We start from the raw sequence: 25,169 nt of genomic DNA, 5'->3' as shown, positions 1-25,169 counted from the left end.
TTACATCATAGGCCTGTCAAGGCTCAATATATATATACAAGTGTAACAGCCATGCTTAGTAGAACGTTATCCCCAATGCTTAGAAGACACAAAGACAACTAAGTAGATTGATTTTTTTCTCTTTTTGTTTGTTTGCATTTTTTTTCTTGTTTTTTTTGTTCTTTTTTTTTTCAGGCAAAAGTCATGGGTAGAACAAATTGTCTCTTTGGAGATGACCAAGAACATTCTAAAAGAACTAGGGACAACTGCAAGTTTTCTGTGGATTTATTTTTTGTTTTCGTTTGCTTTTTTCATGAAGGGTCTCTCCCCCCAAATTAAAGATCCCACCTTTTTGTTTCTATCCCCCCCCCAAAAAAAAGAAAAAAAAATAAAGCAACAATCAACAAAGGGGAAAAAGCACCTGGTGTTTCTTTCTTTTGTTAAAAAAGAAAAGAAAAAGATTATATATATATGTATATTTATATATATATATATATATATATATAAAGGGAGACTGTATATGGCAGTTCAGATGTGGTGGGCCCTCTCTGAGAGCTGGCATTATGCTGCGTCCATCCTTGAACTAATCTACTGAAGTGAAGGGAATGTTTTTATGCAGATTGGGGTTCTGACTGTGCCGGTTTCGGCTACGGACAGAGGAGAACATCATGTTGCACCCAGGGACTTTGCATTTGTGCATCTCTCGCAAGTGCACTGTTTTATAGTGCACTCTGAGGGTTCCCTTGTTGCTGTACATTTTGTGGCAAATGTTACACATTATCCCACCGTTGCTCACTGAAACACTGTTGAACATGAGGGATCCTGGGACATCAGTGCCCATACCTACAGCTAAGGCAGGGGCATCTGCTTTGTGGGCAGATTCCCCGCTGTCACTTGCCCCATCGACGTCGTCCAGGAGAATGCCCTCATCGCTTCCTGCATCAGATTCTCTTGAGGAATGGATACTGCTGCTGGACTGGATGCTGGAGGTGGTGCTCAGGTCTAGGACCATATAGTCTTCTGACATGCCCCTGCCATACCCATTCATATGGGAATCCTCAGTACCAGCAGGCGAGGAAGTGTCTTCCCTTATGTCGAGCCCCATCTGATGCTGAGCGCCATATATCTTCACCAAAAATTCATCACGGAGGTCCTTACTAAGAGAAGGCTGTGAGGTGTCCAGGCCCATGTCATCCAGTTCTTTGGTCAACAGTTTACGGTGCAGGTTTATGTTAGCACTGTGTCTGGGAAAGGAAGAGGGAAGGGAGAAAAGGAAAAATGTACAGTATTTTTGATTAAACATACAGTCATCAAGCCCCAAATCCAAATTCTGATTTATCAATAATTTATCATAAAAATATCCCCAATCCATGTCTCTTGGAAAATTCAGTCTCGCTATAAGTGAACAAACTGCAACATCAAAACAAAACAGGCAAATTAAAGCACCCCCCTTATTGTTTCTCTTTTCAGCTACTGCTCCTCAACATTAGTCCCCAGCAGCAGCTACAGCCCTCTTATTTGATATTTACAAAATAATACATTGCACTAACAGAAACTGCAAAATGCTCTCCTTGATTCCTGAATCCCTGCTGGCCTTCCTAAAAGCCTTGCTTCAAAAGAAAGTATTATTAATACATGGAATATCTATGTGTGTTTGTATCTATGTCTATCTCTAGATCCATATTCTTATGTATCTATACATACGTATAAATACATAGGGTATATATATATGTACTCACATAACTGTGTAAGTGAAGTATAGGAGGAGAAGAAAATAAAGGCAACTGAATGATACGTAGCCAGAGGTCCTGACTCTGATAATTTATTTCTGGTATAAAGGGATTCAGAGTCAGGCCAAACTAAGATGGAGAAGACTTGAAGGGTTTAGAAGAACAAGTCTCTGAAATCTATATGTAAGTTTCTGAAAATCTTAGCCAAGGTCACTGCTTCGACCCTTCTGGGAGGGCGCTGCCGCTCCTCCCTGTACTCTTCCCAGTACTGTATCTCATGCGGTGCTGGCTGACCCAAGTAGTGTAATTTCCAGTAAAAAAACCCTGCTAATGGCAATGAGAATTTTGCCCCAAATCAATCAAAACACTTAAGCATGGGCTTTGGTTTAGGTATGTGCTGAAGTCACTGTGGGTGCTCAAGAGACACTGGAAAAGCTGTCACTGACGTCAGTGGTCTTTGGATCAGATCCCAAGAGCCACAAGTTAAAATATTCTTAAGTGTCTTAGAGGATCTGGGCCTTTGTTCTCAAGAACTAGAGCTCTACATTTGCAAACATTGTAAGCCTTTGGGTTAGTAACTGTGTAAAACAGCTTATTATTTTAAATATTGCATTCTACTCTCCACTTTTGACATTGGCTTTATTTATCCATTGCAGTAGAACCTCACTGATTTGCAGTAGTGTCAGGAAACCCTCTTAGGAAAAATGCATTTTCTGAATTAACAGTGCGACCAACAAACATGACAGACATAGAAGACCTCTGAACAGAGAACATGCTCGTTTTGCTGAATTGCTCAATAATAAGAAATCATTTTAAAGTTTTCAGTACTAGAAAACTTTAGGGTTCAGTATTCGGAATGTGCACCATTGCTGAGGAAACGACAAATACTTATTCTGTTTCTTTGGAGGGTGACTGGATTTTCAAGTCAGTAAAAAAAGAATTAGCGAAGTTCTACTGCGTAACATTCTTTGCAAGCTAAGGACCCAAACCCGCAATTTACAACATGCAGACTCACCAGTCTGTCTGCCCATTATAAATTGCAGATCAGAGCCCAAATGTAGGAGGGAAAAGAAAGAAGGCAGGGGGGTGGGGGCGTGGGGTGGGGAGCAGGGAAGAGAGAGAGAGAAAAAGAGAGTTTTAACATAGGAATACTTTAATTTGCAAAAAAGCACTAGGTACAAAATTGGCATGGGAAGACATAACAATGATCAAATATTTTACAGACATTCAGGTCCTACAGTAACAAAAAAAGGAGAAAGGGAACAATAGCTATTAGCAGTATTTCCTTATTGGAAGCTTTTGTTTTAAGAAACCCTTTGAAACATACCTCTCAACCAGCTGAAGTCTCAAACATGGTACAGCAATACAATGAAGGTAAACAAGGAAAATGCAAGGGTAGGAAATTAAATTGATGTGGAGTTAATTTCTGTAATTTTCTATCACTTACTTTGCGATTCATTTATCTATTGCACGCAGCTATGGGAATAAATAAAGAAAACAGCAATAGAAGGGATCTGCCCCACTCACCTGCAAATGCAGGTAACTGTTCGCTGATGTAAAACTGATCCTGAACTGCAGTTTAATTGAATCGCCTCTGCTTGAAATGCAATTATTGAAGTAAGGGCGGGGGTCTAGAATGGAAGATTTCCCTCCAAATGAGAGATAGTTGAGAGGTATGGACAAGGGTGGAAAAAAGTGGAGAGTATTCCTTGTTTTTCTCCCACACGGGAAATACTCCTTTCACACAAGCAAGTATAGCACCATTGCTTTTTTGAGGCGCAGAAGTGTAATTATGCATATCCCCACACTGCACTTAGGAAGGCTGAGCTTACCTTGTGATAAGATCAGCTTTCTAATCTTTTGCTAAATTGAGATCACAAAAGAGAGAGAGAAAGAGAAGAGAGGAGAAAAGAGAAAGAAAGGGGTGGGGGGGAGAGAGAGAGAGAGAACAAATTCACATTCCAATCCAGACATATCTGGTTTAACAAAAAAAAAAAAAAAAGAAAATAATATCTGAAACCAATAAAATACAGCCTTTAAAAAAAGTCTTGACTGTGTAACTGTTTTTTGTCAGCTGTAATCTCACTTACACTGTTGTTCTGATGGATACTGACTCAATCACACAATATGAGAAACATAAAGCAAATTAATCAAAGCATATTCACAGCATCCCCATTATCATCCACAAATGAGTTCTGAACAGATGCATGCAGTGTGCACATACATGAATGATAAACAGTAGTCCTGACAGTCCCTCGCCTTCCTGGTGTCAGACGGCGTGCAACTCCACGTAAAGTTGCTAAGTGCAGTACAGGAAACGCTCACTGTGAAGGCCTGTCCACACTGACCGCTGTTATTACATGACCATAAAAGCACATTTGTGCTTATCATCACAACGCTAACTGCAAACTACTCATAAAGTGCTCAAGTGTTTACTACTTATGATCTCTCCCCCTCTCTCCCCTCCTCATTCCCTCGGTATGGGAATTTGCTGCAGTGTAGGAACGAGTCAGGGTAACTGTAAACTGTTGTTTCCATGCATTTGCGCTTACTATTTCCTCGTTTGCCGCTGAGAAAAACAGCAGCCAGGCACGCAGTGAAAATAACTTCAGCATTCACTGAATGAAGAAATAAGAATGAATTACCGTGTTAAAGAGGGGCCACTGAACCCCAGATGGACAGAGGCCAGTCTGAGAAAGACCAGTGTAAGGATGCAAACCCTGCTGGCGCTCTGATAAGGAGAGATGCCTCCCTTATTCAATTCTCACTTACAGCAGTGGCAATCAGTAATCTAGTTAAAGTATGCACCAGCCCATAATATCTGTCAGGCAAACGATGTGCAGAAATGTGTGGACAAGTTCTGGCACTCGGCTCAGTAGTGTCCCTTTTCCGCTGTCAGCAGTACTGTTGGATTCTCCTAATATAATTACATTGACTTTTATTCAATTAAGTGCCATTCCTAGCCTTAAAAAAAAGCTACTTTATCAATTGATTCAGGTGTAATGCAATAATAAAGATGAACTCATGGCAGTGCATTAGCTCTGCTGTTCATAACTTCTGAACACAGGTTCATTCATACCAGTCGATTTCCATTATGCAACCACAGTTCAAAAAAATTGATTCTTTTACATTCATTTCTTAATCTATTTCACTTGTGTTTTATACTCTCCCTAAATATCATATGCAAAAACATTCTGGTAGGGATGAGAGGAACGAATTGTGAGAACAAGTTCATTTATTTGGAATTATTCAAAACCGAAGTTTTGAAATCTTATGACAAAACCAAAGTCACAGAGGCTAAAACCTTGTCAGAATTAAGAATACTGTGTGCCGAAGCTACCGTATTGCAGCAGCTGAACAATCGTTGGGATAGAGGGAAGGAAAAGTATGTTTTCATAGACACACCAGTCCAGAGTGCTCGGAGCCTGACCCTGCACCCCTTTCCTGTCTGCTGTAGAACTAAAGGCAGCATTGCACTGAGACACAGACTGAGCACCCCATGCATGGTGCGGCTTGAACAGTGCCCGGCATAAAGAAGGTGTTTCTCAGGGCTGACAGCAACATCCCCAAGGCTTCTTTAGGAAAAGATGACAAAGGAGTTCTGCGTAGGAGGAACATGCCAATGTTCGTAAGGACAGCTGCAAATAATGGATCCACAAGCGAAAAAAAAAAAAAGGAATTAAGAAAGAAGAGTATGGATGAAAGCAGAATAGAAAGAGAAGCAATGCAGACCAGGAAGTTTAAAAAGGGAGATGTATTGGGAAAAGGCAAGCACTGGCAATTGCCAAATGGAATAGGGTTGAGTTTAGGGGCAGAAATGAAGCTTGATTTCTATGAAGCTATGGAGACTATTATTCAGGTGGAAAGGCAGAAGAGCATGTGGCTGACAACCTGAACTCTGACCTAATAGCTGCAAACAGGAGTCAGAGAGACAGGAGAAGAAAAAAGTAGCATTACAAATACTGGCCAAGCCCATACTATCTTTTGTCTTGATAACCTTGACTATTTTCTTGCTCCTCTCATCCAGTGCTGACTTTCCTTGCTTTTTTTCTTGGAAAACTTACTCATTCAGCCATCTTAAATTTCTCCAGTAGTTCCCAGACCCCTTCTCCATACCAAATTGAAGTATTCCATCCTAATCCATATTTTCTCCCCTGCTTTGTCACTCCCAAATCCTAGTAAGTCCTCTACCAGCCCGCAGCCAACGCTAGCCGCCTTGTCATCTTTTCATCTGCTCCTCCTCATGGCACCTGCAGTTTCTTGCTCCAGCAGTTCTGTTCCCTGATGTGACTTGCACTGCCGCTGCGCCTTCCTCCTCTGAATGCTGCTTGCTCCCAGGTATGTGTAAACAATGTTCCCTGAGTAAGCTGAGGCACAGCCTGAGCAAAGCGATTTATGTCAGTGCAAGAGCACTGCCATCAAATAGGTGGAAAATGGTGAAGCAAGATACATCAAAACCAGCTGAGCTTCCGCTTGCCATGGCTCCATTATTTCTCATACCTGAGCAAGCTAATTTAAGTCCATCTCTGGTGCCCTTTGCACTGCAGTTGCTGCTGTGTCTGCAGGGAAAAAAACCTGAAGAACCTAAATGAATGGCAGTGGTATATATGTGTATAGAAAACATTTGACCTAATAAAATCCTTTGAATCTGGATGTCTTAGATGGCTTGTTTGTACATCAACTACCAAAATGAGATTTGATCCTGGCAATGGAAATGTTGCGTAAACACAGCTGGTGAATGAAGTCTTCCAGGTAGAAATACGAGGTCAAAAGAGCTTAACTAAAGGTGTATCTCACTCATGTTCAGTTACCAGATCTACCCCATCCTAGGCAACAGGGATGGTGAAGAGGGTTAGTTCTGAGAATTTGAAATACCACGTGTGCCAAAGAACGTCCAAATATCTGTTTAGCTCTGTACTGCATGTCACATACCCTCAAAAATGAGGGGAGTACCCTTCTAAGATGTTTTGAGATGTACCTCGTTGGGGCAAGGAAGTTTGGCTTATTTTAGGAGGCCCAGAATGCCTGATTTTTCCAAGTAATTAACATTCTTCTTTCAAGTTACTATTCATGAATTAGACACATGGTCAGCAAAAGTGCGTGGAAAGTCCTCGCCAGAGTGAACTCAGCCTTCTGAACTCAATGATCTTAAGAATCCATCAGTGCTGCTGTGAGGATGATAACGATAATGACAACACACATGAAATCTGTGGTTGTGGCGAAGTGGCAAGGGTCTCACCTCCCGGCTCACCACTGCCCTTTCAGACAGGAGTTTCAGCAGCAATGCAGAGCGTTCCAGCAACTACAGCAGCTCTCTGACTGTGGGCATGATCCCACTGGTGGTACTGTTTTCCTTCCCTTGCGAATTTCATGGAAGTATTCTTCCATAATTAGAATTCACTGCCAGTTCCACCCCACCTACTACTAGCAAGCTCCTCCAGTGAGAGATGCACTATGCATCAACAGAAGAAAGGGAATTATAAGCCTAGGAAATATGGTCAATTAAACGTACATGCCATTTACACAGCTCATAAATCCAGACAGGGTTCTCTTCAGCAGTTTCTTTCTACACTTGTCAATGAATCTGATTTTGTTAATTTACTGTCCATTTGTTGGAAAGAAAAATGTAATAGCCGCTTTATTTTAGTTTATTTTTATTTAGTCAGTCTTTTTATTTCTTTCTGAAGTGAGTGAGGAGGAATTTATCAGAGAGTAGAATTTGTCCTGGCATAGAAATTGACATGAATTCTATCCATGACTCAAGGCCAACTTTAGATGCACCCATGGCTGCAGTCCTGTCTGCACAAGGATAAACTTCATCTTTGATGTGCAGAGCAGAGTTAGGGAATTTGGATGATAAGAATACTCTATTTAAATTTAAGTATTATACAAAACCACAAAAGCACAAAACCAACTGCATTAAAAATCTGGTTGAATGTGTTGTTCACAGTTTGGAGCAGAGTAAGTTGTTGAAAATGAAACACAAAGCATTATTTTCTTAATTTTTTAGCAAGACAAAAATATGATTACACTTAAATATTGAGGAGATGAGACAAAGAGAGAGAGAAAATGATACAGCAGCATAATTGTTAGGGCAGTCAGTTAGGGACTGAGGAAACCCATTTTCCAGTCCCTGATGCAGTCAGACACAAAGGCCAAGCCAACCGATGTCCCAGTTAAATGTCGTAGCTATTGGCCCCTTGCTGCTCCTTGGCTGACTGTAGGTGACAAAGTTCCCTGATGAAAATCTCACTCAAAAATCAAAGCGCACGCTACTCTTCATTAAAATTCTGAAATGAACAATTTTAACATTTCCGGTTGTATCCCGCCACATCCTTTCTTCGTATGTTTCCAAATAAAACAATATCCCAATGTCCTACACTTCAAATGTTCTGAAAATGCATTTTCTCGCAGATGTGCGGTTTGCCAAGGTAGCATCGCCCAGCCCTGTCATTCTAACACTACAAAGAAATCACAGACAGGAGATCACAGCAGGAGGCCACCAGTCTTTGGGCAGCTTTGCTTTAAGATACAATAAGTGATCCCAGCATTAAGTAATACAATAAAATTGTATTTGGAGACTTAAGTCAAAATTAAATTATTTTCTATTAAATTCTGTTCTTTCCAAGTAATAGTAGATTTTTTTTATTTTTTTTTTGTTAAAGAAGACAGAAGCTAATGTTGGGTTATTAAACCTGAAACCACACAGTCTTCAGCAGTTTGAAGAAGGTTCTATTACAAAATCAAAGGCCGGGACACGTTTGTCCGGTGGATTACATACAGATTGGCAAACCTCTTATTAAAGTTGGATATGGAAGTAACCGCTCGGGTTCTAGAGGCCCCGTACAAGCTATCACTCTGCTATACTTAGTTTAAAACTAAGCTCTGTCAATCTGGTTTAAAATATCATAAACAATAAAACTTTCATTATTCCTCCCATGAGACTTTTCCACACCTATCTTCAACTCAGTATTCAGCCTATGTTTTTACCTATACTGAAATGTTGGAGTAAAGGTTTTTTTTTTTTATTTCTTTTCCCCTCAAAGGCTGTCAATTAAGATTTATGGTTTTGTTTAAAAATTTCACATGATTTTAATCACTAATACAATTTGTGAATACGACAAATTATTGTGGTCTTACCTCAATTTCATGTTCCTTTCCTGATTATTCAAGCCTGAAACTTACAGGAAGGCTCAGAATATGTGAACATAACACAAAGTAAACCCAGAATTTTATGCTTTCTTAGAATCTCTGCACACTGAAAGTGCTGAGTTTCATGCAGCTAAAATCAAAGAACCAGAAAGTAAGACTCCGGCTAAATATAACAGTGTACATATTTATGAGAAAAGATATGGCCTTAATTCTGATATTTCTTCAAGAAGGAAGCAGCAATCATTTTCCCCATTTACTTAAGAGAGTGAACAATAAAACAGTTCCTGGATTTAATTAGTAATGTAAACTGTTAAAGAAATTATTTTCTCAGTTACTGTTCTAATTTTGCCACTCTCTCAGCAGTCTTTGATACATGTTGTGGTTTGTTTTTTTTTTTTTTTTTTCCAATTAAAAAGAAAAAAAAAAATCCATAAATGTAAGCAAAGATAATAAAGGTTTGAAATCCTGACCTGATCTAAATTATAAAATTCACATTTATCTGAACAGGGCCAAGGTTTCAGCCTGTGTGCTAGCGCTTCCATGTATCTGATCACGTTTAGTTTGCCTCTGGTGTAAGGGGAAAATAAGGGATAGGGTCTAGACTTTAGAACAACGAGTGAAGACAAAATACTATACTACCCAATGAAACCATGGCATTTCTACATGAACAGTTCGGGTAATAACATCAGTTCTTGAGGCTTTAAATTGCATAGAATCTGAAAAATATTAACCTTTCATAGGAAGAAAATCCAAAAGGTAAAATACAGTTCAGCACCTATTAAAAAAAGTAAAAAAACAGTGCTTATTAAATGCAGGAAATAAAGGACAAGTAAGTTCTTGCAAATTAAAGATGTGGAGCCCAGTCATTTCAATCCCTTTCAATATGAAACAAATCACTCACACTGGTCACGAAGACAGCTCCCTCTACACTCAAATTATTCACTTGAAGATAAGCTCCCATCAAACTCTTTAGGGGTTTAACTAATTTACTGCACAGATACGGCACGTCTGTTGTAATAACAGGTAGGATGTATTGGGGTCGACCATTTATCAGAATTAGACTTCTTTTTTCAATTCGCAGTGAATTATGCTGCCTACACTGCTCCTCTTTCTCAGAGCTTCCCATCCCCTTACGGCCCCTAATGTGGCAGGCAAACAAAATTGACAGTCTCATCTTGTCAACAAGGGGTGATTCTCCTGAGAAGCCATTTAACTTTGCAGAGGAAGCAATGTATTAATGTGCCTGTCCCAGGAATGTTAATCATCTTCAAGCTCCCTCTAACTTTGACATGAACGAAATCACCAAATTTGTTTACTAAATGAATCGTAATATGCTAATAAGAGAGCATGACATATATGGTAAAGCCAAACAGATGGTTTGTTTACTCCACTTTGCAACTTTATAAATGTTGTAACTCTGAAGATGTTAGTGAGAATTATTGGTTTGTTGGCAGTGGCAAACATGCCTTTTGCATACTTAATCCACAGCTAGAGTCAGAAAACAATTTGTCATCGCCGTGGAATGCATAAAAAATGTTAATGCCGAGATGGCATTTGGGCAGGCAGGCTAGCCGACTGCGTAAGCAAATACTCAGGTTAAATGTGGAACTGATATCTGACGGCAATGTTTGCTACCAAATAATTTTTAATGTAAAATCTGACAGGTTCAAGATTCTTGAAAGGCCCCACAATTCAGTACATACCTGTTGAGGTGTTTAGTGAGACGGTCCTTACGGTGTGAACAGAATTACACTTTCACAACAGCTGTGTGTGCTCAGAAGCATCGAGGTCATGTCGCACTCTTAATATATTACTATTGTTGTCCATTAAAGATCAAAAGATATTACAAACAAAAAGCACAACCACCAGCGTACTTGCCAAAGTTACTCAGAAATGATCAAAACTGTGTTGCAACACTTCAACCTCTCACTTTACTAGCTGCCTGGAAGCAAAACAGACTCATTACAAAATAGCCAGCACACTTGTCTAATATCCAGACCGGTTGAGAAAGTTTAGAATAAAAAGATTTATCTGACAGAATATTTCCTAAGTGAACTAACTCCGTGTAGCGATGTTGACATGCACGAGAAGGTCGTCACACGTACGACAAAGTCCTTCGATGGAAATTGCAGGTGCTCAGCACCACTGACAAGCAGTCCAGCTGCCACGAGCTGTTTTACAATCTACGCAAGCTCTACAGAAATGTTTATCCTTTATCACGCAGGGCCCTCATCTCCTCATGTCCTGTGTGTTGAAGCATCTTGCTGGTCCTCCACATAAGGTGTATTTCCCCTTAAGAAGCACTGCAGCAACATCCAGGTAGAATCTGTTGCCACACTGCATGAATTAACATTTCTTTTCAAACCTAAATCATCTAAATATTACATGATCCATGTTTTGTAATCAGAAGTTTTCATCCTTCATTTTATTTTACTGTTACAACCATCATGTCAAATGTGATAATTTTGCAAGGTTTTATGCAAACATTTCCTTTGGTTCAGCATCCCACTCATTAATTTTACTGAGTTTCAAGTTTCAGTAAGCGCAAAAAAGATAAAACTCATCCACAACATCTAGCTTCCCCCAATTCTGCTTTGAAACCAGTTCTTTTCTCCCAGATATTGATGCGCAGCAAAATATTATCTCATGATTTTCTTAGAAAGTTTGTAGACTCCTTACTGACTGATTGCATTATAAGTTCCAATTCATAATAAACCCTCAGATCCAAGGATAGTTTTGTACGATTTCAGGTTCCACGGCAAATATGTGGAAAAAACCATTTCTTTTGGTCCCAACACAGTGGTAATTCTCGTTCTTACCGCTTTGTTTGTCTAAAACTGCTGGTTTTATTTATATAATACCAGAGGAACTATAAAAGCAAATTCGATGTGGCACTGCAACAGGGTTCCTCTATTAGCAATTTTACATGACTAAATAAGTACCCCTTTCAGGTCAACTGATAGCTGATTATCCTATAACCTCCCTTCACTGATGCCCCAACTCCTCAGTAATTTCAATCCTCTGAGATTCTTCCATACATACTATTGTCAGCGGTTATTAAATTCTCAACTTTTTACCCATCCACAAGAGACTGTGCAAAGATATCTAAGGGAAGTATGAGTTCAGCTTGCTGTCCAAGGATTATTTTGGAAGAAACATTAGCGGCCGTCCCAGCCTGGCGCTTATATCTCATTTGAAACATCTACTCATTCCTGACCAACAAAGAAAATTTCAATAAAGTACTTTTACTGGTTTAACAGCAGTGAGCTCCTGGGATTGTCAAAGTGCTCAGTCTTTTCCGAGGAGAGAAGGAATCAGCAGCTCAAATATAATTAACCTTCCATTCTCAATGCAAACTGCCACGCACAGGAGCTCTGCAGTCTATTAGTGAAGTTATAACGGCCAACAGGCAGAGGCAAAATTGGTCAAAAAGTTGGCTGCTGCTGTCATATTTTTAGAATTATGATTAATGACACTAATAATGTGGATGATTACTGATATGTGTATCTCCTGCAGTTTATCATATTGCACTGGCTGCCTACATCCACAATAAACATGATGCTATCATTTACCTCTTTATTGAAGGCAATCCTTCTCTTGAAGGAGCACATTCTAATTACTTTGTAATGTTTTATGTCTTAAACATTTTGCAGCTCTGGACCTTGCCAACTGCTTCATGTCTACCATTGATTAATTACAGAATGTTTAATCAAAATTTAGAACCTAATGCAGTCATTTATGAGTGTGCTGCAGTGCCAAGATAGTTAGGCTGCCATCCCAAGCTTGGAGAGTGCTGGGTTCAAAATTAAATCCCAGAAATGTGGAAGATGCCAAAGATTTTACCTTGAGCAATTTGAGTTTAAAATCATACTTCAGTTGATGAATGACAGGCACCCACCCAAAATAAGAGGTCTTTCTCGTGCATGTATGTGTGCTTGCGTGTTCCCCTACATTTTTCTTCTTCTTTTAATGTCTTCATTTTTCCCTTTATGCCATTGTTGCTGCAGTTGCTTCTCAGCTCCTTTACAAGCCTTCCCTGCTGCCAGAGCTCTTGCAAACACCAGTCAAGAGAGTGTAGTTTTGAAGTGGTTAAACAAGTGAAAAATAATTTGCAGGGACAAATACATAAGTTTTTTTTTAATGTGGATTTTTATGGCACTGTCATACAACCATTCACCGTTGAAGTTAAGTGTTTTTTTAATACCATTACTGAACTGCTGAAATGGATGCTAATATAGCTTGGAGTGCTAATGTCAAATACTGGTAATAAAAAAGACAGACTGCTGAATGAAATAATTTCAAGTAAAAAATAGAACAAAAGTGCTCTCACTCTCGCTCTCCACTTTTATTGAATTGGGACTGACTGAGCCAATTGCTTTAGAAGTCTGTAAAACACAATTACTAGTGAGCTGACTGACCCAGCAGTGCCCCTTCTGTGACAGAACAGACTAAAAAGGCTGCAGAATTAGTGCTGCTCCCCTATCTGGCTATCAGACCTGAGAGACGTCCAGTGCAGGATCTGTAACCCCTCCTGCCAGGGCCTGCCTCCTCCCCGCATGAAATCTTGATTCTCAGTCTTGCATAATATATCATCTATGTGGATATTCATGAAACAAGGGCTCATTTACCTTTTCTGAGTGGGAATCCAAGTTCTCTTTCTATCCACTGTATTTTTAGATCTTTATCTAACACCACAGCTGAATATAGGTGTTTCTTTCAGTGTACGCATCCACAGACACACATATATACAGGTTCGAGCTGTTTTTATTTCCACATTTTGTGTGTTAAACACGAAAGTACAATGTAAGATTTATGGGCAGCAAAATTAACTATGTCCTCTTTCTATTTTCAATCGTAAGTGGCTGAAGGGTAATTGCTTTTTTATTTTGGCATAACAAAGAAAAGGAGAGAGAGAGGGAGAGAGAGGGAGGAAGTGGGAGAGAAAGGAAAAAAATGTATTGAACTGGAAGCAACACTTTTCCCTAGTTAATAAAATAAGCAATAAAGTTTGTAAAGCACTAGAATCAAAATCAGTAACATTGGAAATAGCAACTTATAAAACTTATAATTTACAGCTTATGTTTCAGACTCATATAGTTTGATACAGACATACATTTCAGCCTTTTTTTCCCCTTTCTTAAAAAAAAAAAAGGCAAAAACAAAGTGACAGCAAAAAATATCTTCTTATTACAATCCCACTCTTTCTTGCTCTCCCCCTGCTCTCCTCCATACAAAATGAACACTTTACATTTATACACAACGCCAACGAGGTCCTACAAGCCTTTCTTTTTTATGACAGTGTACATTTTTGGCAAATCTAAAACCCTTCCATTTCTCTCCCAGGTCCATTTATATGAAGCTTGCAGGTGCCTTATGGCAAAAATGTTAAATTATTTCTTAGACAGATCTTTTTAAGTAATGCTTTTTAGGGCAAGCTTAAATGCAAAATGAGCTTTTAATTAAAAAAAAAAAAAAAGAAAGAAAAACTTGCTTAGCACAAGGCAAACTGCTCATTTAAAAGATGTTGCTGGGAAGTAGGAAGCACTACTAAAAGCCTTAGATTTTCTTTAGAAAGTGCTAGGCTCAAAACTTCTGTCAGGAAATATGCAGTGTTTGCCATTAAAAGGTCAACATGTGAAGAGCCATAAGTGGTATTGTTCCTGAGACATTCCTGTGTTACTTCAGATCCCAACAGACCATCTGAGGTATCTCTAGTGCCACTGGGAATATTTTATGTGTATCTGCTGGACGCGAACGAGTGGTTTCCACTGTAGTACCTACAGCATTATGTCAGGAATACTGGTATATGGTGTGTGGCGCAGCTGGACATCTTTCCTGAAGAGAGGTGAAGGACAGAAGACTGTGGCTACTGCAGGTCAGGATTAAGGGGCAGTGAAAAGCTGTGTACAGCGTCTTGCAGTGCACTTGCAGTGCCTATACAGTGCATAGTCTCTCCCTGACCCTGTTGAGTATCTAACTCTCACTAATAACTCTGCACCTATTCCTCCAGGATCACCCTTAGATAAGTAGTCAGCAGTCTGGTTACTTTTCCCCTAAACTGTCTCTAACAGCACAGTATACTCCTGTAATTACAGGTTCTACTGTATGAATTTGCTATTAGTCCCTGCCATATTTGCTAACCATTAGCAACTTGTATAACCATGAAAAGGTGTTCTAGATTTAGAGGTGTTTGATTTGGGGTTTTCTTTTCCCCACGACCTATAAATTGCCAAATATTTTTTGGTAACATCTTTTTACATATTCCAGTGCCAAACCCTGCCATTTCACTTGTTTGTTGCACACTCACTTTCAGGCCAGCACCTCAGACATTGGTGGCTACAGCAAAAGTCTCCCTGTAACTCCTAAGCAATCTAGCTGGCTCCACTAGCCAGCCAAGACCTATCTTTATAGAATCATAGACTGGTTTGGGTTGGAAGGGACCTCAAAGAATGGACCTCAACCACAAACCCTAGGAATGACTGTATCATTGGAATGGGGGCAACTGTCGACAATATCTACCTTTGTCTAGATATACTGACAAGACTGGCACACTATACTTCAAAACAGTGTTGTAGCTATTTGGAGGCCTCTACACCTGTTAATTTTTTCCCCTTCTCACTTATTTATTTTCTAGGTCATTTCTAGGACTTGCCTCATTGGTTTTGTTACTTTCAGGTAAACTTAAGTCATCTATGCCCCAGCACAGCCACTCAGTTCTTGTTCTAATGAAGGAGATGGCTCAAATCTAGTGGGAGGAGCATCATCACCATTAAGGGGAGATGCAAATGGCCTTTGGTTGGGCCAAAAGATCTGATGTAAAGTTTGCCTCTTCAGCCGACAGTTTCTCTTTGAGGATAGACAAGCACAGTGGATGAATGTATCATATATGATGGCATATACCTGCCTACTTAGTGTCTCTCTCCTTCATTGAGAGCTGTTAACTCCAAATGGCAGTAAACAGACAGCTATTCCTGCCACAGATGCATCTCCCTCCCCCTTTCACTTTTTCTCCCCAGACTCCTCCACCTGAGAGTACTACATCTCTCAGGTTGCCATGTCTCGTTCCATTTTCATGCATCCAGGCTTTGGGGAGCAGCACCCTGGTGCTATCTTGTGTCTGTAAAGTACAGCTTCCTCCACTGTAGCAGAAATCTTACAGTCTTCTGCTGTTAAAAGAACAGCTAGAGCCTTTCTCCAAAGGAACTAACGTAGATAGATGTTTTGTCTACCCCACTTTCAGAGACTAGGGAAGAGGGGACATCTCTGCATATGACGAGCAGCTTTACATTTACTCAGATAAGTGTAAAATACTCAATTTTCTCCCACTCTCTGGAGAAGAGTTTTGGTTCTTCCAGTTACTTCCCAGGAAACTAGGGACAATCAGGATATTATGAGTAAGTATTCATGTTCCCAGTCCTATCTTCCCAAATAATCTCCTTCACCAAACATAAAAACATAGAACCTATGCAGGAAACTTGGACAAAACAAACTAAACATTTACACTATTTTGCAAGTTGATGCAAAAATGAAACTTCTTGCACTGCACAAGAAACTGTACTCTCACTCTCAAAGTGATACCATTTTGTGTATGAAAAGAGAACAAGATAATGAAGGCAGCAAATCATTTTAAAAAACAACCACCAGCTCCAACTCAAGCCTAAACCAAATGGGTATGTGTAGTTGGAAAAGATCTCACTCCATGCCACAGCTGATCCTGCAATCTTTACTCACATAAGTAGTCTCTTTAGGGATTGGTTTAATTTATTTCTTTTCTTTTTAATACATAAATCAAAATATCTTATGAAGAAATCAGATCCATGTATTCTAGTTTTAATTCTGCTTCTCTTGTTCACATTGGTGAGTATGCAGTGTCACAGGCAGTCTGTGTTCAACATGACTACTCATGGAAGAGGTTAGCTCTGTGTTAGGGGTGACACAAAATGTTTTTCTATGATCCGAGTTCTCTTGGGTAAGGAAGAGTTATGTGAACATTAACAATGACACACACCTTAGTGGCTTTGCAAGAGAAAACCTAATAGTTTATACAATTGTATTAGATACACAGCTAGTTTCTCATGAACTGCATCATGTCCAGAAACAGTAGTACACATGTAAATATGTTTGTATTTAAAAAAAAAAAATGTATAAAATAGCCCTTTCATCTCTTGACAAATGGTTCATCAAACACCTAATGTCTTAAAACCTGATCTTCTTGTTCCTCTTGGAGGAAATTCAAGCTGTATATGACAGCTAATTATATTATGGGAAATACAGTAATAGTTATCATGGGCAAACACCTTATTTCTTGGAGCTATCTGTTCCTAGAACCGAATGCATTTATAGAAAATAATTTTCTGAAAAGTTATCTGTAGAAGATGCCAAGCATAGTAGGATGATGAAAAAATGGGTGCTGTTGTGTCAAGGAGGTGATAACAGGAGGTTAGGTAGCAGCTTTCTCACATCTTCACCTCCCTTGATAATGTATGCAGTGGCTCATCATAGGTAGCGGATGTTAATTTATTCAAACACACCTGTACAGGGCTGGAAGTCAGGTAACCAGACAAAAAGTATGTCTCTGCTTTTTCAATACAGCTACCCAGAGGCCTATATCTGCACAAATTTAGTTCTGGAGATATCAGCAGGTTTTAATAAACCACCTACAGATGTCTTGCTCCATACAAATCAAGGAGTTTACATGTTTAAATCTGGACTGATTTAACTAGCAATCAAGTGGCATGATCACACTTGGCACCAATAGTTGCCTCATATTTATTTATAAGTCACCCTGAGCAGATATTATTTTGTTTTTAAATTAATTCATGGGGCTCAATCACCTTTCCCATCTTGTGGAACACACACACACACACACACACACACACGCTCAGTTTGTGAGAAAATTTAAAGACAAATCTGAGCAATTAATAGTCTTACTTTAGTAGCAGAAAGTCGAAGTGGAAAGTTCTTGCTTTGTTCCTTTGAACAGGTACACCGAGAATTAATTTATTTTGCATCCATTGAGAGAAAGGAAAACGTGGTAACATATTGTTCCTAATGCTGTGTCCTAGCTTAAGAAACACAGATTTTAATAGTGTCAGTATTGAGGTGAAACAGGGATTTAGCATGCACTAAGGCTGACAGAGAAGATGTCTGTATTTTTCCTTAAGATCTGACAGTAGCTTCTCAACAAGACTTAACGAAGACAGAAGGTCCACCCGCCTCCTGTTTCAACAGCAGTTTTAACCACAACATTCTTGGCTCTTAAAGATGAGAACCAGAGATGAAGCCAGCTGCTCTAAGGTTCACCTTCCAGACCTTCACCTCTGCATGGGCTCTCCAACACAAGACTTTGGCATCACTGTCCTCTTTGGACAGGAAATAGCTATTCCCTCTTCCCATCCATGTGTCTCATCCACAGCTCAGGATCATTCCCTGAGCAGCTGTACCTCAGTGGTACCTTCAAGGACCAACCACACCTGTCTCTTTGTAAGGCAAAGTCAGTATCTGCTGGGCAGGACTCTCAGATGAGGCTGGGAAGCAGATCCCAGGAGAATCTAACCACAGGGACCACAGACTGTTTCTCCTCACTCACAGGACAGACCTCCTCTGAGTCCAGAGAAAATTCACTTTATAAGGACAATTCTTTCCATTCGAGTGCCCACTTCCCACAGGAACTTATCTTCTTCCTTTCTCTCTCTTTTCCATCTAAAAACTTATTTGAAAAGGACATCTTTCTGTTCAAAAAGAGGCTCATGACACTGCTTCTGACCACTTACATATTTTAATACGATCCCTTTTCCTATTTACTCTCCATTGTCTTCTTACTACGAGATGTAGCCTGGATATTTCACCTTTAGAAGAAAGGATACCTGAGGTAAATACAGAAACAGACATAGAGGAACAGCTAATTCAGGGAGTGTCTGGTGAAGAACAGAAGAAAAAGTGGTTTTCACACCTGTAGTGCTTCCAGGAAAAGAAAGACAGGAAGACTTCTCTGTGGAAAAGACGAAAGATATAGGTATGCATAAGGTTGATTTGATAAGTGATGTTACTTGTAGCTCATAAGGTGATGAAAAAGTCCTTTCTAAAAAATCTAGACTCAGTGCAGCTTAGCTAGTCAAAAGCAGTACTGTCTAATTTTTAGAAGAGAAAATAGAATTACTGGGTCACTGACAGTAAAGGCCAGGACTCTGCTTTGCTTTCCTCTGCCCTGTGTTGAAAACACACGTCCGAGGTGGGACACCTGAATCTTCTGGTTATCTTGACCCCTATCTACAAGGAATAACAGTGTTTAGTCCAAGATCTCAGAAGATATTCCAGCCTTTCTGGCAGAAGGATATTTATACAGGACTTGACCTTGGCACAAATGATGTAGGAATGGCGAAGCTGGATTTAGTCAACTCTTAACATGAATTGCTACAGGATGCATTCCACAATGGAGGGTTGCTGTCATGACATGCATAAAAATCCCTCCTTCAGCCAAAGCAGCACTGCGTTTGCTCCTAACATGACCTGCTGCCTCTGGTAACCAGCAGTTTGTATCACAGTCCCACCCTTGCAAAGCCCATTTTACAACAGCTACACTCGTGGTCAACAACTGGGAGATTTTTGTATGCACAGGACAGGAGGAATATAGTCAAACCTTTTATTAACTAGAATTGCATTGATAAAGGTCTTAAGTCATATCAGACCCCTCTAAAGGAAAAAAGAAGGATCAGTCAGTGTTATTTATCTACGCATAAGATTGTATTTTCTTTTAGAACATAACTACATTGATGCTAGTTTCAGACCTCTAGCTAATTATATAGGATTAGTATTATTAATACAATACTAGTAATTTGATTAATAAAATTACTAAAAATAAAGATAACAACTTCACAAGACTCTGTAAGCTATGGAATAGCTAGAACTCTGATTTCATTAAGAAGATAGTATTGAAAAAATATTTAATTTTAATTTTCAAAGCGAAGAAATTCTAAGTTTCTCTTGCTAGTCAAAAATCATGTGACTAAGAACACAAGCAAATCACACAGACTTTTAATAACATGTCCAAAATGGAACACCAACACATGACAAATATTATCCAGGAATTATTACTGTGTGCTTTAGGTAGGTATTTTTTATTTCTTCTATAGCAATTAATAGCAAAAAGCTTCTGAGCTTCTGAGTGAAATTGATTTAAGTGGCTGGAAGAAGTTCTGACTTTGCAATGCTATTAATTTAGTTATCCAGTTATCTTTGAGACACTCTTCATAACCTGAAGAGCTAGAAATTGTATACTTAGGTAACGACTCTCTCTAAAATAAATTTCTATATTCAAAAAGAATATTAGCAAAAAAAAAAACAAATTATTGAACGGAAAAGTCTTTAGGGCAGTTAAACAGTTTGAAAAAAAAAAAAAGAGAATACATTAGTTTAACTTTTACTTCCTATATTTACTTTTTTAAAAAATATTTTTTTTTTTTTTAGGAAGCATTAGAAAAAAATAGGTTGAAAATGTTTACATAAATCTTTCATTCACTTTATTTTACATGCTGTAGATATGCTTTCATTTCTGTACTTTCCTAGATATTGCACTTCTGGATAAAAATGGATAGCCCAGGGAAGTTTTGAAGATATTTCTCACTCAAGTATCTGAAAGAATTATCAAGAACTGTGAGAATGTTACTTGGTTCTTTCAAGGCATTTCCAGACAACTATCAAACCAGGAGTGATAATAAACTAAATAAAACGTTAAAAAACATCAAGCCCGAATGGGCACACATACTGTACCACACCTTTGAATGTTTTGAAGCGTACAACCACGTTTAAATCTGTGAAACTGAAGGATATAATATGCCTACAAATTTCTTTTGTCCCAAGAGCAACACATATCAAAAACATATTCTGAACGTTACTAGTGGAACGATATAAAAAGATGATCTTCTGCCTTAGACAACTCAAAATGATATCTACATAATAATTTATCTTCAAACATGCAGCCTGCATTTTAAGTTCCTGAATCAGATTTTTATTTTATGGCTTGCTTTCAATAAGCTTAATAAGAATATCCTACATAGTCCATGAAATATTTTCAGAATGTGCCTTTTTTTTACGTTCTTGTCTCAGAAATATTTTATGTGTGTCATCACAGTAATCTCTTTCTTAGAACATGTAAATCTTTACTATGCTAACTTTATTATTAGCATGATCTATCAATGGATTCCTCCTGAAATTTAATGCATTGCATAAAGTTCCAAATCCTAAAGCTATCCACTTCTTATTCGACATGCTGAATGCAAAGATGTTTTGCTTCCTACATGAGACTGACTTTTCATAATTCATTTGAGGGAACAGACGAACCAAGCCAAATTTTTGACTAACAAAATCTATGCAATTTCAGGAACCTAAAGGGGTTGCACGCATCTAAACTGAGCATAGATTACGCGACTGACTCGCATGCTTCCCTTCTCAAACTCAAGTCTCATAAAAATTATCAGGATAACCCAAGAAGGGAGTCTTAATTTAGTTCTACCTGCTTTATATCCAGTGGTTTAATCCTACTGAAATGCAAACTTTCTAGATTGTCCTTCTTATCCGTTTTGAACTTGTACTCTTATGTGTGTTCCTATTTTTCTGTTTAATGGATTTCATAAATGGTAACAGAAGACATGAGATATTTGGGGACTGGACACTCCATCAAGAGAGTGAATTTTGGCTTCTAAGTATCCTCAACACTAACTTGCTTTCATTTTATATGACATGATATATGCGCTTTCAAACCACATCTATTTCACTTTAAAAAAAAAAAAAAGAGAAGTGTGCGAAATGTTTAGCCAGGTTTAATTTCCTTCTTGTATCTGCTGAATTTTTACAATCTAATGAAAAAATATGAAACACAACTGGAGGAAAAGAGATGACCAAATCTTACCATCACTCCATGAATCAGAGAGATTTTGTTATGTGACAATATGATCATCATCACATGTGAGAGCTTTTTATCTACAAGTACGAAATAACTGTGTTATCCTACCACCTTGACAAATTCCATTTACATTACATTTTCCTCAGAAATCAAAAAGAACAGTGTATAAAAAAAAAAACAAAACAAAAAAACTAAGAGTTTAAGGACCAGCTGCTTCTGTTTAAGCCCAACTGTTTCAGTATTGATGCAGCATAGCTGGGGCATGATGTCATCTGAAGGGCCAGCAGAATACACCCTGGTTGATCTTAAAAATATGCAGGGGTCTATCCTCTCCTCTCTGAGTGTGCATAATTCCCACCAATGGGAAAACGAGTTGCTCACATGCAGAAAAGAAGATAAGATACACTAAATGGCCATAGTGGATAAAGAGGTGTATAAGTTCTACTAAAGAAAGAGACACTGTTTTCTTAATATTTACTTCTTTTTGCTACAACATAGCAGCTAGTTTTAAAAATTGAAGAGAAGAAAGAATAGTCTTCCCTGTTTGCTTTTATATGACCCCGTGGGGATGCAAATTATTGTTTTATTCCAGTCCTTCCGTTCTCTCTCTCTGTCCATTCATCCAACCATCCATCCACTCCTTCCCCTCCTTCCTGGTTATACGGTTTGATATGCATGCATGAAGATATTTGTACTGTATATAATTTACTATATATTTAATAGAAGCTTTTCTTGTTTTAAAAGCTGCAGGGAGAAGAAAATAAATGTAATAAAAGCTGCAGGTTATAAACAGAAGGACAATACACATGTTCACAGACACACAGAAAGAATAATGACATTTATTATCTAGCCAGTCACTTAAAAGGATGGCACAAAATATACTATTCTGAATGCCAAGCAACAATGAAAATCTTAAAGTGATATAACTCTCTCAATGTCATGGGAACACGATTGTCACTTGTCATTACTTTGCATTTCTCTACTTCTTCATATATCCTAAACTGCCTATTCTTACATAATTCAACACATTTAATAATGTAGAAAATCAATTAATATTTACTGACCTGTCTCTGCTTCTCCGTGATGGGAACGCAGCGTTACAGCCAGCCACTGTGCAGACATGCATCTCTTTTAAATGAACATTTCTGTAGTGAAGCTTCACACTGTAGGAACTCTTGAAACTTTTCTTGCACACATAGCAGATCTTGGGGTCTGGGCTGGAGCACATTTCACCTTCTGGGGAAAATTTCTGAGGGCTGCTGTAGTTGAATGTAGAAGCAAAACTTTCATGAAGGGCAGCCATACTGGCACTGCCTCCATTGTACAGTCCATATTGGCTCATGTAGAACATATCATATGTAGGGTCTGTATACTCTTCCTTCACCTTAATGACATCCTGGTTGGAAGAGTCATTGTGGTTTTCATCTGGTCTGTCACTGTGCATCATAGATTTTTCACCAGGTTCATGGAGGCGATCATCGCCTTCCATGGACTCCTCGCACAATTTGGGCTCTGACGACTCTGACTCATTTTCATAGTCTCTCTCGTGCTCCTGGTCTTCTGATGTCATGCTGTCTGCCCTTCTTATGTCTGGTCTGGAAATGCATCTGCTTCTGTCACTTTTGGAAAAGTCTTTCACAGACAGGCCTGGGCTCATTTCCTCCTGAGAATGGCAGTGATTGTCATGACCAATGTCATTCACCATTGTGCTGCTGTCATTCACCTCTTCGTCTTCATCATCAAACTCATCGGCAGTATCAATAACTTCCTTTTCAATTTTAACTGGCATGCTCGACTTCCTTGGCTTCTTCTTGGGGGCAAGGTCAGCATTAGGCTCTGGGGTGGGCATCAGCACTGAAGGTACTGATGACTCTGAAGGAGGAGGGGGATGCTGCTCCATGCCACTCACTGCTGGTATTATTGGACTGGTAGGGAGTGAGGTTGGAGGACTCACCATTTCTCCAGGAGTAAGTAAATTTCTGTAAAAAGGAGGAACAGGTTGGACAGTCTTTAAAGCTGGGAACACCAGCTGACTGGGAAGAGGGTTCTGTAGTACAGGATCTAGAGGGGGAGTGGTAAACCCCATCGGTGGACGTCCAGGGCTTGTTAAAGTTAGGTTGGATTTTGTACTTGCTATGACTGGAGTGGCAGCACCTGACGTAGCACGAATGAGATCTTTGTCGCGGTTATTCCTTAGCATAGGCATGTGGAGGCGGGGATTGGGGTTAGCACTGTGGCGGTTACGGCTTCTGAGAGAGCTGAAGACCATGTTGCAGCCCTCAATAGTGCACCGGTGCTTGATTTTCAGGTGAACGGCATTGTAGTGGATTTTAAGAGTACCTTTGTCATAGAAAGTTTTGCCACACGCGTTGCAAAACACCCTTCCTTTCCTGGAGGCCGACCCCATTCTCCTCATTCTGTGAATGCGGAATGAACTTTTAGTGTGTTCTGTTTTCGATAAATCATTGACAGGCGTAGGTGTCTGAACAGGAGAGACGCAGGCTGGCTCAGTTTTGGGCTCAACATTTGTGATGCTGGTCAAAGCATTCCTGCTGGATGCTTGCTCATTCTTGAAAGGCGTAGGGGAAACTTCAGATTCACTGCTCTCGTTATATTCATTTTGGGTCGTAAGGCTTGGTTCTCGGAGCCTCATTGCTGGCTGTTCCAGCAGGAGGCCATTTGGAGGCAGCCCCAGCAGTGGAGCAGAGACTGGATTTATGTACTGGAATGGAAGCAGGAATGCAAGGCTGTTCGGGATGTTTTCAAAATGATGAATGCTGGAAGGGTTGCTATTCTCCAGGTGAGCAAGGAGACTTGGGCTCCTGGTGCGATTATTGCTTTCAATAAAAGTCCTTATATCTGAATCTGTCTTTGAAGATGGCACAGCCACAGCCTGCCCTTCTTTTTCTTGAATTGCCATCAGCTCCACGATGGATTTGGTTTCTCCAAATCTCAGGAACTGCTGAAGGGTAATGATCTCTTCTTCCCTGGACATGATGGCCCAGCGGTCCAGCACCTTGCCTGCAGCATCCTAGAGGCCATATCAAAGAAACAACAAAGACAAACACAAAGAAAAAACTTATTGATTCTGCATAATTATTGAATTCAATAGAAGGTGCTCTGCTGCCTGAACATGAAAGACTGAGCTCAAAAAACAACATGCAGACAGCATTAACAGAACTTGACCAAAAAAACCCAAACTTTTCAGCCATGCAAATATAGTAATTAGAGTCACAGTCAGAAAAATAGATTGAGTTTAGTAATGTCAGAGCACACAAAACGTAGACCACAGGGCTCTGTGATCTAAACTGCTTTCAGTACTTTTATTTAACAACAGTGATCTATGTACAATGCTACTGTTTAGCATACATCAGTGTAAATCATGAACTGTTGCTGTGCATTCTGTT

The 25,169-nt window shown here is 39.3% G+C and overlaps 1 protein-coding gene across 3 annotated transcripts in view; it reads right to left on the bottom strand.

Annotated features, from left to right (window-relative positions):
* Nucleotides 1–562: 562 nt before the first annotated feature.
* The window catches only part of BNC2 (basonuclin zinc finger protein 2), a 336,975-nt gene continuing 312,368 nt past the window's right edge, over nt 563–25,169 (bottom strand). For all 3 annotated transcript variants that reach the window (XM_086629489.1, XM_086629488.1, XM_086629487.1), the window contains 2 exons: nt 22,827–24,793; nt 563–1,223 (listed from right to left, as the gene is read on the bottom strand). In XM_086629489.1, coding sequence (XP_086485615.1) covers nt 563–1,223; nt 22,827–24,793 — 2,628 coding nt within the window. The remainder of the gene's footprint in view (nt 1,224–22,826; nt 24,794–25,169) is intronic.

Source organism: Tauraco erythrolophus, chromosome Z (genome assembly GCF_009769465.1).
Source record: "Tauraco erythrolophus isolate bTauEry1 chromosome Z, bTauEry1.pri, whole genome shotgun sequence".
Taxonomy (NCBI): domain Eukaryota; kingdom Metazoa; phylum Chordata; class Aves; order Musophagiformes; family Musophagidae; genus Tauraco; species Tauraco erythrolophus.
Note: the sequence above shows the minus strand (reverse complement) of the source record. Positions and strands in the feature narration are given on the sequence as shown.